The sequence below is a fragment of the Carassius auratus genome, unplaced genomic scaffold (genome assembly GCF_003368295.1).
Source record: "Carassius auratus strain Wakin unplaced genomic scaffold, ASM336829v1 scaf_tig00214289, whole genome shotgun sequence".
NCBI lineage: Eukaryota > Metazoa > Chordata > Actinopteri > Cypriniformes > Cyprinidae > Carassius > Carassius auratus.
The window spans coordinates 37,318-51,218 of record NW_020527597.1 but is presented as its reverse complement, the minus strand read 5'-3'; the positions used below and the strand labels follow the sequence as shown (position 1 = coordinate 51,218).

Sequence of the window (13,901 nt, the reverse complement as noted above, 5' to 3'; positions counted from 1 at the left end):
AACATGAAGGGAAAATGTTGGAAATTCAAAGCACTTTATAGTCTATAGGGAGAAAAATGCCTGGAGAACTGGATCAGTGAATGACTCTTTCTTTTGAGCTACTTCTTTTCAAAGAACTAACTGATCTCATTCAAAAATCTGATTCATTCAGCAGTGTTGTTATGTTAACTTTTCATTTAATATCTAAAAAACTTAAATTTAAATTAAATCAGTTTAGGCTGCAGTACTAAAATGACAACTTGAAATGAAAATACATAAAAACTTAACATAATCATTAAATAAATACTAAAACTGAAACCCCCCAAAAAAAATGCATAAGCTAATTCAAAATATTAATAAATACTATAACCGTATATCAAACATAAAACAATCACAATGAGAAGTTCTGACCGATTCATTCACAGTTCAGGTGAACATTCAGCAATTTTGTAAGAACTGATTACTACATAATATAAATTAAGAAAAGACATACATATGTGAAGATTCTTGAAAGTACATTTCGTGTTCCACAGAAGAAATTAAGTTATATGAGTTTGGAACAACATGACAGTGAGTTTTCATTTTTTGGATCAACCTTTAAATGCCCCAGAAGCAGTAGTTCTTGCTCTCTCTCCTCTCTCAGTCCCACAAAGATACACTAAACCTTAACAAGCCCACACACCAGGATTTATGCATAAAAAAAAAGAAGTACAAAGCAAATTTATGCACCAGCGAGAAGAACAAGAGTCTAAACTGCAGCTCTGTTTCACTAAAACAAAAAGGCTCTGATGAGCACAGTTGGCTTTAACATGGTGATTAGTCTAATGCTAATTCCACAGATCTAAAATAAATCCAGTCCCATTCATACAAAACATTAAACATTGATTCACTGACACTACACAAAAAGTACATCCACAGAGCTGTGATTAGCACAAATATGACTAAGAACAGGCAATTAAACTCAGTTTGTGTAAATCCGCTAGTCTTTATGAGTTCATATGGTTCATTAATGCTAAATGTCTGCTTCATCATAATTTAGTATTAGCGGGATTTTGGTTAATGCAGTACAACAGAATACCACACAATGCACCATACTGTGGCACTGTGAGATAAATCCACAAACAACACAAGACTTCTCCCCATCTGCTGTCATTTGTGCGCACCGAGAGAAATATGACAGAAATTCAGACTAACCCAGAATAATGCAGAATAACCCTTGCAATAAATCAACAGCAAGCTACTACACTTCAGGAAAACGATCAGCGCTGCGCCTCACTACTGCTAAAACTGATCTGAAGCCAGCTTTGCTTTATAAGCTAGAGTCTGCCAAATTAAACCACCTTTGGTCAGCTTTCCAATTAAAACTTTAAAGTTAAATTGTGTAATTTCTGTAAAAATGAAAAATACATTTTGCAAATAAAAAAATAAAGGCCCCAGCATCCCAGCAACCCCACGCAGAACAAGTGGACAGACAGACAGATAGTTTTCATTATCTTGCAATTATATTTATATATTTTACTGAAAAGCAGGACAAAAATATTCACTTAAGAACATATTTTTTTGCAGTGATGTTTGGAAAGCACACTGTTTACAGTCCTCACGAAGTTGACCTACAAATGGCTGACTCATAGTTTTCTCTGCATATTATACTAGAATATAAAGCAGTATTTTAGTATCAAAAGAATTACACTCAACATTGTACTGTAATCTAACTACCATTTAATTTTTGTTGTACTGCCCTATATGCCTCTTCCTAAACTGTGCATTCAGCTGTGCCACTGTTTCCTGTTTACTCACTGATGCTGTTTTTCAGCCTCCTGGGTGGCTCATTTTATATTTCATCCAAGAGCTATAGTCACAGCCTGGTTTACTGTAGCACATTCTATCAGCTAGCCCTGTGGATCTGTAGAGGATTACTGATGAAACTGCTCAGTAACTCAGAAACTGACCTGCACTACTGCTGGACTACTACAGAACTTAACTTTGGAGAAAGTACTCTGAAAATAACAAGTGACTGGGTGATGAAGAGCAAAGAGGGGCATTATGGTTTCAAAGCAGAAGCTTATTCATTTTTGATTGAATGTATAGCAGCTTAGAGAGAGAGAAGATTCAGGAAATGATGTCAAAGATACATTGCAGGTCTTATTAGGACATGATGCAAATGTTTTTCTACACAATAATTCTGCAAAGGCAGAAAATTGTTTTATATACAATTATGTGATGTTATATGATACTATTAATGTGTCTGCAATGCTTTTAAATAGCACTAAAAGTTTGCTGACTGCCCTAGTTGGTGAGAATGTAATAAACAGATGCTATTTTAAGTGTATTCCCTACTGGGAATATCAGCTTAAACCATAAAGTTTGTAATGGTATTAACATAAAAAAAGCTGGAAGCAAATTATTTGAAGTTAAACATGTTCTAATGTTTGGACTTTCATTCTGAGGCAGCAATTCACTGCAGAAGATCAATTAATGAGCAAATTATGTAATGCTTAATTTCTTCAAATCTAATTTTCCAAATCTTAAATCACACTAGCTGACTAGATATTCTTTATATAAGAGTTGTGTATTTTTACATTTAAGTAAAATTATGAATTTTTAAAGAAATCCAGACAAAAAAAAAAGAAACTCATACACATTTTGCATGACCTTAGTGTGAGTATATTTTTTTAATAAATTTTGTTAAAAACTATGCGAACAATGTTGAGTTTTAACAAAAATTAACATTAATATCAACCAATAACAGGTATGGCACCAATATATCATGCATTCCTAATCTCCATACGCTAATCAACCATTTGAGGCTTAATCTGTCTAGTAAAGCATCCACGAAGCAAGGAAACTATTAAGTGATACTTACAGCCCACCATCATCATGGCCACTGAGAAGATCTTCTCCCCGTCCGTAGTAGGTGCAATGTTCCCAAAGCCAATGGTGGTGAGACTTGTCATGGTGAAATAGAGAGATGATATGTAGAGCGTGTGCTTACTGGGACCACCTTCCCACTGGCCAGAACCGCTGTTATTGTAGCGGTATGGTGTGCCGATGCTGATAGCTAACTGATAAAGCCAGCTGTCTGTCTTGATGCTGTTGGTGGCTTCGTCTATGACCTCGTAATCACCAATGCTGTACCAGATGCAGGCCAGCCAATGTGCCACCAGACCAAAGACACACACCAATAAAACTAACACCGCAGCACCGTATTCCAGGTAATGGTCCAGTTTTCGTGCCACACGACCCAGACGGAGCAAACGCACCACTTTCAATGAGCTGAACAGGCTGCTGAGACCCTGGCGGAGAAAAAGAGAATGTATCATTAAAGATGAGAACAGCACACTAGCTGACCTGATATTCTTTATATAAGAGTTGTGTTCAAGTCATTGCATGTATCAAAATACGTTTATGAATTTTTAAAGAAATCCAGACAAAAAATGCAGCATATTATTGCATAGTGTTGGTTGGTTACATGCTTCTCTGTGTGCAAAGTAAACAAACCAAGCCAGAAAGAAAAACATTCATGGTTAAGAAAGAGCTCAACATATATTACCTATTACTTACTATAATATATTATACCTATTAATTACAGGTGTGCGATGGAGTTCGTTCACTGAGAAAGAGCTCAGAAACCACATATTCATATTGGCTTATATTGATAAGGTGCATTTTAAAGGTTTAGTCAGTCATTTCAAGGTGAGATCTTCCATGTTCACATGAACATGAATAATTCCAGGTTGATGGGTGTCATATTTCAGCCTATAGCCACTTTGATCTAACACCTTTCATGTCAGAGGAGGAGGAGAGGATGTATATCAACTGATCCTTCCACACATCCAAAGAGAATCTTTGATCTCATGAGTGAACAAAGTTGCTTTATCGATCAGGCAATTTTTTCTGAATAACAGCTAATAGTTTGAAAGTATGTTATTGAGTCTGTATCATTAAAGGGTGGAATAAATATAGTCTTGTTGGCTCTGAAAGCAAAATAAAGAGGATGCTTTCACTCAGCAACACCCACTCTATCCCTTTGAACAAAAGCTTAAGCATTGCTTGTCAACTTCAGGCCAATGCAGATTATAGATCTTCAAAGAAAAAAGGCCACTCTTATTAACATATATTTGTACAAGTATTCTTAATGTACACACATACAGTATTAACTCATTGGCAGGCCTACACAGAATATGTTGACATTTTCTGCAAGCATTGTGAGAGGAGATCTGTAAAATGGATTTTATATGGCATCAAACTATCATCTATGGTTCACTTAAGTTCATAGTAACAGAGGTTTGATCACTGGAGTTTGCTTGCTAAAAAGGTGCTTCTACACAAATGCGATACCCAAATGGATCAGGAATCAGATCGTATGACCCAACTGTGTGCACTCCCACTGGCTGTAGCCACAGCACATAGCTGCTTATTTATTTAGCATCAACAGTGACTGCTATCTCTCCCACTGAAAACAAATAACTGGGTCCAGGGTTAAGGGGTGGTGATATTATAATAAGATCTCCTTCCTGAGTCACTAACGGAGCGAAATCTGAGCAGCTCCTTTTTTCACATGTTTGCAGAGAAAGTTACTGAGTTCGTAGATGCACCGGGGCCCTGATTATAGCACTTAAATGCTGAAAAAGTCAGATTTCCATGATTTGTCCCATATGACAAAAAACTTGTCTAATTCAAGTTCTTTGATTCAACTTGTATGTTTCATAACTAAACGTTTCACATCTTCTAGAGGACAGCTGGAAGGTTATCTGCAGGACAAAGTGGAACAACACGTTCTCTGCAGACATTTGAAGGAATTCACTTTTTAAGCTGGCAGAGCAAAATTTATGGGGTGAGAAGTAAGTATACCTAACTGTTGCATCCTCAGAAGCTTTGCACTGTCAGCCCAGAAATGTTTAAATAGTGGCCGTGATGTGTACCTCGGGTTTAATTAGCATCTCCTCCACCGAGGATTTCTCCTTTTTTTTTTCAGCTGTCATACAATCAAAAGGCTAATTTCTCAAACATGCTTCATGCTCCTGAAAGTAGCAATTTTCCCTAGACACTGACACAGAAGAAGGAGGGTAAAAATAAACGTGTTCATTCTGCAATATTGCATGAAAACCTAAGACTTTTATTACGCTAGCAAAAAACGGATGCTAATTTTGCACAGTCAACTCCCCAGGCGGGGTAGCTCCTAATGGATACTTTTCCAAGTAATTTATCATTTTAAGGGCCTTATTTGCAACTGTGCTTATGTAGCATTTAGTAAACCAATTTTTTTTTTTTTTTAGGCCGAACAGATGAGTAGATATTGGGAGTGAACATTAGAAGGTTATGAGTGCTCATAAATTTTCAGTTAGACGTGACGACCCCAGAGTTGTATCATGGGATAATGGAAGAGAGAAACATTAATGCCTATTGGTGAAACATGCTGCGTGTGGATGTGTGTGTCAGGGCATGAGGAATGAAGCTTGTGCCGTCTAATTTGAATTGTCTTGCATCTAAAATCATTTTAGATAAACAGGCACACTAAGGGGTGTAGCATTCAGAGCAACATTAGCATAAATTAGAGAGCCATTAGTGCTTTTCTGCTCAACATTGAATAGGAGAGAGGTTACTGAACTGCTGCACAAATGAAAAAATGGGACAGAAGGGCCATTAACAACCCAAGAAAGGAGAGTGAACTTACAGGCAACATCGAGTCCTCCGCACGTGTGGCGTTGCGTGAAGAGTGGGCCGCAGCTGGCAAGTGGCCCACTGCAGAAGAATCTGCAATGGGATCCTAAGTCAGAAAGACAGATGCAGACGTTTCAGTTCATGCCAAACTACGCTCACACATGCATATAATAAGCACAGAGATGGACTTCAAGATTCATTTACAGATACTGAACAGCAGCACACTGAACATGTCAAAGTAATTAGTATGAACGGTACAGCAGATGTATGCACAAAGAACGTCATATCAAGATGCTGCTAAAAAAAAAAACAAAAAAAAAGTGGCCCGTAACAACAACAGACCTGTCCTAATATGCACTTCCAGAAAATGTTTTGTGTGAAATGTAGTCACTCACTCACCCTTTATGTTGTATCAAACTGCTATGAATTTCTTTATTTTGTGGAAAACAAAAGATATATACACTATAATATTTATATTGCTCTTCCATACAAAAACTGTATAGTGTCCAAGTATATAGTGGCCGTCAAGCTTCCAAAAAGAATAAAAAAAGATCATGCAATAGTTTTTAGTGAGGAACAAACACAACCAAACTATTGTCTTACAGATGACATATCTTGAATAAGATTTTAGAAAGATTATTTTTTAAACCCATTTTATATGTTTTAAGAATATATCTAATAAGATTTTGGACATTTTTTTTTATATTTTCTGAAAAATATGTATTGAAAAATTATGTAATTTAGCTTTTTTATTTATTTTTATATTTAATCTATATTTTAACCACACACACACTATATATATATATATATATACAGTGGGGCTTGTTTAACATGTCCATCTCAGTCCACCCTAGTCTCTCCTTAAACACACATCTACACAGACTCCAGAAATCAAGCAATTTGTTTTGTCTTGTGGACTAAACGTTAATATATTTTATGTACAATATCTTACTCAGGACAGTACTAAATAAAAAATAACATGCATTTAGTATAACCTCTCTTATTTTTTGAAAATTACTCATATTTTCACAGATTCTGCAAGGGGTGCCCAAACTTTCGAGCCCCACTGTAGATAGATAGATAGATAGATAGATAGATAGATAGATAGATAGATAGATAGATAGATAGATAGATAGATAGATAGATAGATAGATAGATAGATAGATAATATAGCTAGGTTTTTTTCACCCCATTTATTATGTTTTATGAGGTTTATATCTAAAAAACAATTTACTGATGGGGTAAAAAAAAACTAACTTTATTCAAAGTATTATTATTTGATAAACCCTTAAAAGGTGATGATACACGTGGTAACTTTTTTTTTTGCCGTCAAAGGGGAACCAGATGAAAGCATAGAACCCACGACCGATCTAAAGTATCCAGATAGAAATTCCAAGGTCCCAAGCAACAACGTTTGGCAAAAATTTGGGTCTACCACATTGCACACTAGAATTAACACCTGCCAACTCAACAAGTGTCCTGTTGAGGTTGAGGTTGTGGTTTGTGTCAAGTTTTAGAGACAAACAGAGCTCACTGGGGGCCAGTTAAGTATAACATTTCAACAACAGCTGTGTCAGAAGCCATCAGCTTTCATAAAAACAATCTCTGATAAATATATACAGTATGCACAATGTAAACATTCACATTAGCATGTATACAGATTCAGAAAAACACATGCATAAACGCATGGAAAAAACAGATGTTTTACTTAATTTATATTATTCCTTCCATAAAATCTCTAAATACTTTTGAGTGTAAAAGCAATTTAAATACTATAACACTATCTCATTCCTTCTTTATTAGTACTTCAGATTTATTAGTATCTACGGCTGTCTTAAACAAAGATGTAGATCAACTTTACATTTTGATCACTTTGTGAGTGCCTTTCTTGTGCCAAAGAAACATCAAAAGACGTCTCTGTTCCCTCCTTCAGGAAACTTGGGTTACATACAAAACCGAGACGTTCTTAAATGTACCTCTATAGCATATAGGTTCAAAGAAATCTCTTATTAACAAAACCCATTTTTCACTGTATTGGGTTTATAAGCTGCTATATTGCTACGTTGCAATATTTTTATACATATAAAAAAGTTCTTGATACTATATTATAGGTCACCTCAGCTGGTAAAACTGAATTCTCAGCAGTCATTACTCCAGTCTGTAGTGTCACTGCATTCTAACATGTTGGTTTGCAGTTATATATTACATATACACAGTTGCAGTTATATATTATACACACACACACACACACACACAAATGCACATATAGTAAAAAAATAAATTACTGACCCCAAAATTTTAAACAGTATGTATATGTATAATACCATACCAATTACCAACTTTTTGTCTTCTTTTTCAACTCCAGACCAAATATCTGAGAGAGGTAACCTCAGCTGACCTCAGCCTCAACATGCAGATTTCAACCACATCAGGAGTGATACAACTGTGCTGCATGGTCCCAGATGCCACAGGAACACTTTATTAAGATCGGGGCACACTGCAGTTTTGAGACTTCATTGTGTTCCAGTGATACAGAAACTAATGCATTCCAACAACATCGCCACATTGGGAAATTATGCTCGTTGCCTGGGCAACCGTGAACTCACAACACCAGTAGGAATCCGAAGAGTTATTTTATTGGATAAATATATCATATCATGCATGTGAAGATTAATAATGTAAAGAAGCTTAAAGCAGTATCATATTTTATTCTGAATGTCCAGTCACCCAATTTATCCTACAGCCATTAGGACGCCTTTGCCCATTTAAAGTTTTTTGGATGATCACTTCCTTCCTCAGCACTCTTTATTAGTTGGAGACTGATTCCTCCAGATAAACAGATAAAAATATATATATATATATGGCAAGTAAAATCTCCCACTGTACACAGAAGTGCTTTTAATTCAAAACACAGGTGTAAGAGTTTATCTAAAAAAGCCAGCATACTGAAATTGATTTCAAGAATTCTCGGACAGCTCACCACAAAATAAAACAACTTATGAAAAATCATTAATCAATCTCTCATGTCTTTCTAAACCTATATGGATAAGTTTATTCTGTGGAACACGAGAAGATATTTTGAAGAATGTTGGTAACCAACCAACCCATTTTGGTTACTTATCCAATTTTCTTCTATGTTTATATTAACCTTTAAGCCACAGAAAACTGCTAATTTGGCAAACACTGCCACCTGTGGTGAAAATATACCACATCAGCTTTAAGCATTTCTGGTCATTGGAAAGACTCAAGCATAACTTCTATAACATGTCCATCTCAGTCCACCCTAGTCTCTCCTTAAACACACATCTACACAGACTCCAGAAATCAAGCAGCCCACTTATCACTGAACTGTCTGGCTGGGTTGAGAGTGAGACCATTTAGTCTAATGCCCATTTCCGGGAGCAACCACTGGTATGGAAAGCGATGGCAATAATGATATACAGTAGTTTTCACATCAGAGTTTAAGCCTATGGAAATGTTGAATGGAAAGAGGTCCATTCAATCCCACTACTACTTTCTTGCAAGAAAAATAAAGCATTCCGGACACAAAAAAAACATGCATGCAGTACCACTTGCATATCTCACTAAGAAATGGAAATTTATGCCAGAGAATTCCTGTGCAAACAGTAATAACCACAAACAAGATGCATAGATGAATAATCACCAACTTTAGTAACATAGAGGAGGATCAATTATAATGCAAGAGCTGAGCACAGAACATTTGATTGGAGTACTCCATAAACATAACACCAAAAGTAATAAAAGCAAAGAAGATGAAGGTTATCGATTTGTGCTTTGGTCTATAGTTGGTCATTTGAGAACAGTCAGATATGTTATGTCTGATCAAATAAAATGTAAACTAAAAGATTTTTGTTTTGCAGTAATTTGGATAAAATCAATGCATAGAGCAAATGGTTTCGAGGTCTTCTGCAGTTAAATCATCATTAGAGCTACAAAAGTCTTTAGTTACAGTAAGTCATTATGGCAGCATACTGCAGATCAAGAAATAAAAACTAATTTATATGATGAGTTGAGATGATCACATCATTCATCACACATCCAAGTCGGTGAATAAGAAGATATGAACTATGGTTAGGAACGGAGATCTTAAGGAATTTACCCATTCTGGTAACGATTCGGATTCCTCTTAAAGATTCTGATTCCTTAATGGTTCAATTAACGATTCTGAATTTGAGGAAGGAATATTTGGGGGAAAAAAATATGCTATTCTGCAATGCTATGATCAATTCAGTAATAAATATAAAATAATAAAACCAAAAATTCTGGTCACATATTTAATTAATTCCCTTATTTATTTATTTTTATAAAATGCCACTAACAGAACTTAAGTGAGTCATATTAAGAAAAGCTGCTAACTGATTTAGTCAGTAAGAACTTTTAATGTTCTTGAAAGAAGTTTCTTATGCTCACCAAGGCTTTATTTATAAGATTAAACATACAGTAAAAAGAGTAATATGGTGAGATATTATTAGAAATAAAAATAACTGTTCTACTTTAATATATGTTCAAATTTGATTTATTACTGTGTTGGTGAAGTGTCACATGATCCTTCAGAAGTGTTTCTAATATGCTGGTTTGCGGTCAACAAAAATTTAATATTTATTATTAGCAATGTTGAAAACAGTTGTGCTGCTTAATATTTTTCTGTAAACAATGATTTTTCATGATTTTTTGATGAATAGTAAGTTCAAAAGAACAGCATTTATTTGAGATATACACCTGTTATTATAAGTTATAACAATAATATAAATGTCTTTACTGTCCCAAATTTTTTAACAGTAATATATATATATCTGTGTGTGTGTGTGTGTGTATTGCTCAAATAAATGTCTCTCTTTAATGTTGTGCTTACCTCAGCCACGTTCTCAAAGGCGTTGATGATGTCATAGGGCAGGCAAGACAGCAGGTCTATGACAAACCATGTCTTCAAGTAGTTCATGCGTATGAGCTTTGGGTCAGATATGACCTCTCCTCCAGGTCCTACAAAAGTTGTATGAAAGTTCAACACAATATCCACTAAGAAGATGACATCCACCACGCTGTCCATTACCAACCACACCAGGTTGTTCTGTTTGGTCTTAAAGGACACATTGTAGGGCACCATGATGGCCGTGTAGAAGGTGAGGATGAGGATGACCCAGTCCCAAGTGGTCTTAAAGGTGCAGTAGTGCAATATAATGTGAGGTGGAGTTTTAGGAGCCTCTTGCTTGTATTGAGGGAGGATGTCAGAGCCCAGCTGAAGAGCCTTGGAAAGACAGAAACTGAAGTTAACTAAAGTTGAATTAAAAAGACAGCAAGGTTAAAAAAAGATACATAAAAAATTGTCTAACAATTCGTTTTAATTGATTTAAGACAAAACTCTTATTATGAATTTTATTTTATTTTTTGCAGTGCAGCAAGACCACCATGGAAAGTCATGCTGGTCTAAGCTGTTTTTTTGCCCTGTCAAATTTATGCACTGGAAGGAACATATACCTCATGAATTACCTCATGAAAGGGCACCATAATATAGAATACAGTGAAAAGTTTTAGAGACATAAAGCTCAAGTCATCAGTCATTGGACAGCTGAGTCAGCTATCATCTGTCTGGAAGACAAACTATCATTGGGACTGAAGACAAAGGCAGTTGACCTTTTTGTATCTGCATATATATATGTATGTGTGTGTGGGTCAGGTTTTGCCTAGACTGTGAGGTCCAAATGATTCCAAATAAGCAGTTAATGAAGATCAGCTACAAAACCTGACCAGAGAAAGGTTCTTGCAAGGAAAAAAGCTGGATAAAGTTTAATGAAAATCTAAAAATGCAAAAAGACTTATATAAAGGTCAAGAGTATGAGAAAGAAAATGCCATTAGATATCGTTAGTATAAAAACAATAGAAGTCAATGGAAAGTCCAAACCCTAGAAAAACAAATGTGTGTGTGACACTCACCTCTGCCAGTCGTGAATGCTTGTGGCTGACCTCAGTCTTGTTCACAGGTGTGAGCTGCTGAAGTGTACTCCGGTTATTGGTTAATGCCCTGGTCAGCCTGGCAAACTTGGTCCATCCTGTAACAAAGATCAACAAAATGGTGTATCCGCAACAGGAAACAATTCTTTGTCTCCTCTACATTTCTTTACTTTACTCACAAACACAATTTTCCACACAACTAGTAGCGCTGCTGGTATCATGCTCCTCAGCCAAAAAGCCCACGCTGATTTCCACTGAGGCTCCTTCAAATGCTGACGCCAGTGAAAACTGTTCTTCCCCATCCCTTCCTTCCAACAACTCACATATTTTTGTGTAACCATGTCCCATTTCTAAAGTTTGTGCCATCAACATGTCGCAACCTACTCTTTTCTTGCCTTTTCTTTTTTTAAAACAGAAACTGTTATGAACCCTTGGGGGCACTTCACAAAGGCATATTATTTCTTTATGACTTTAAAATGAAAGCATTATGACATGGTGGAGACTTGAAGGAAGATGTTGCGTCCAACAGGGAGCCTCGCTTTGAAGTCATTGCTTTCTCATTAATAAAGACTGATGGGAAGTTTTTCTTTTGATCTCAATAACCCTAAAATCATTTGGGTCAGTTGAGTCCTACAAAGGAGGATCTTCCCCAAATGACTGTAAAAAGTGTATGTGTGCCAATGTGAATACCTTTTTTTTCCCATTAATCTCATCTCATCCAATTTTTTTTTTACCTTCAAGATTGACTGTTTTTAAAAGTTTACAGGGTGGGAAAAGAGTAAAACATTAATAACAGTGTGTCTCTCCCATTTAAGTCACATCTCATGAATGTTTAAACACAACAATACAGTACCAGAGTAAGTCTGAATGCATTGGGTGTCTTGGAGCCACTCTCTTATTACAATAGGGACATAGTGGGGAAGTCTTTCTGCATGGCCACATGAACAATGAACTCAGTGAAGGGATAAGGAGGGGAAATCAGCCGTGTGCACTTATTGGTAGGATGTATGAAAATAGCACACTAGTCTGTTCAAACCCATTCAGCGAGGGACAGCTTTAAGTCAGGAAGGCCGACTGGCTACATTTAAGTTAAAGGAACTTTCTGGGATTACTACAAAGTTAAACTCAATTAATATAAGTAAGGCATTTATGGCATAATGTAAAACTGTTTAAATTGCAATCTAAAGGCCTTTTAGGGTTTATAGCATTATGATGCAATGTTAACAAAAGTTGTAAAATTGGATAAACTGTAAATTCAAATATTTATTTATGTTTAAACATTTAAAATTAGCTTAACATATGGTTTATGTCATTTTAGATATTATAGTGTTACGTTGTCACAAAAATTGTAATATTGAATAATATTGAATTGTAATATAGAATTGAATATTCTTGTAAGGTGTTTAGCAGACATACATGGTACTGTTATTAATATGGATTTAGACAAACACTGAAAACACAGAAATGCAAAATATGACAGTGAAAAAGAAATACTGAAAAAAATGAACTGTGTCACAGACAGAAGGAAGAAAAGGAGAAAAAAACAATGCATGGTTCAGGCCATCTGGCTGTCTTAGGGCAAAGTCACAATGCTGCACAGGCCCCCTAAGGCATCTTCCAGATATAGTTCTTCTACAGGGGAAAACAATGCTAGGTAGACGTGTTGAGCAGCCATAAGGCAAAGCCTCACAGAAATCTCAGTTTGGTCATTGCAGCCTCATAGAACCCTATAAGACTTAAGCTACAATGGAGCATATGTTTGCCCAAATGCACCACATCTGGCAGAATATTTGCAAGCAAGGTCTGCAAGACTGCAACGGTTATACAGACTGCAGCAGTGAAGGAAACACAGATTAAGGCGAGATTTCATTAAGAATCACATCCACTGAGAACAGTGTTTATTTGCACATGCTATTTGCATTGTTTTGCCGCTCAATTCACTAAAGGAATTAAGCAAATAAGGTAATGATACAGATGAACAGACAAATTCTGAATGAAACCTTGTTTGGGGAAAATTTTCGTTGGATTGCTGACCATGACTGCTATGTTATGGCACACTTTCTTCTGGGATTGTGCAGTATTGCTCCACTACTGTGATCCAACCATGATTCAAGCCTGACATATGAATAAAGAGTCAGAACAATCTAAGTAGTTTATTGAAACTTTAGACAAAATCTTTTCAGGAACTGCAATTTGTTTCAAGTGCTGATATTTATATGGCCAAAAAAGTATGAGGAAATTATTTTAATTATGCTATTGAAATTATACTTTTACAGCTATTCTGCTTAATA

General features: G+C 35.8%; 1 protein-coding gene across 1 annotated transcript in view; it reads right to left on the bottom strand.

The window, feature by feature from the left end:
• LOC113091778 (potassium voltage-gated channel subfamily H member 5-like) overlaps nucleotides 1-13,901 on the bottom strand; it is an 86,341-nt gene that overhangs the window by 46,707 nt on the left and 25,733 nt on the right. Inside the window, exons 5-8 of the mRNA XM_026257409.1 lie at nucleotides 11,593-11,708; nucleotides 10,514-10,906; nucleotides 5,654-5,746; nucleotides 2,843-3,272 (exon numbers count right to left, since the gene is read on the bottom strand). Coding sequence (XP_026113194.1) covers nucleotides 2,843-3,272; nucleotides 5,654-5,746; nucleotides 10,514-10,906; nucleotides 11,593-11,708 — 1,032 coding nt within the window. The remainder of the gene's footprint in view (nucleotides 1-2,842; nucleotides 3,273-5,653; nucleotides 5,747-10,513; nucleotides 10,907-11,592; nucleotides 11,709-13,901) is intronic.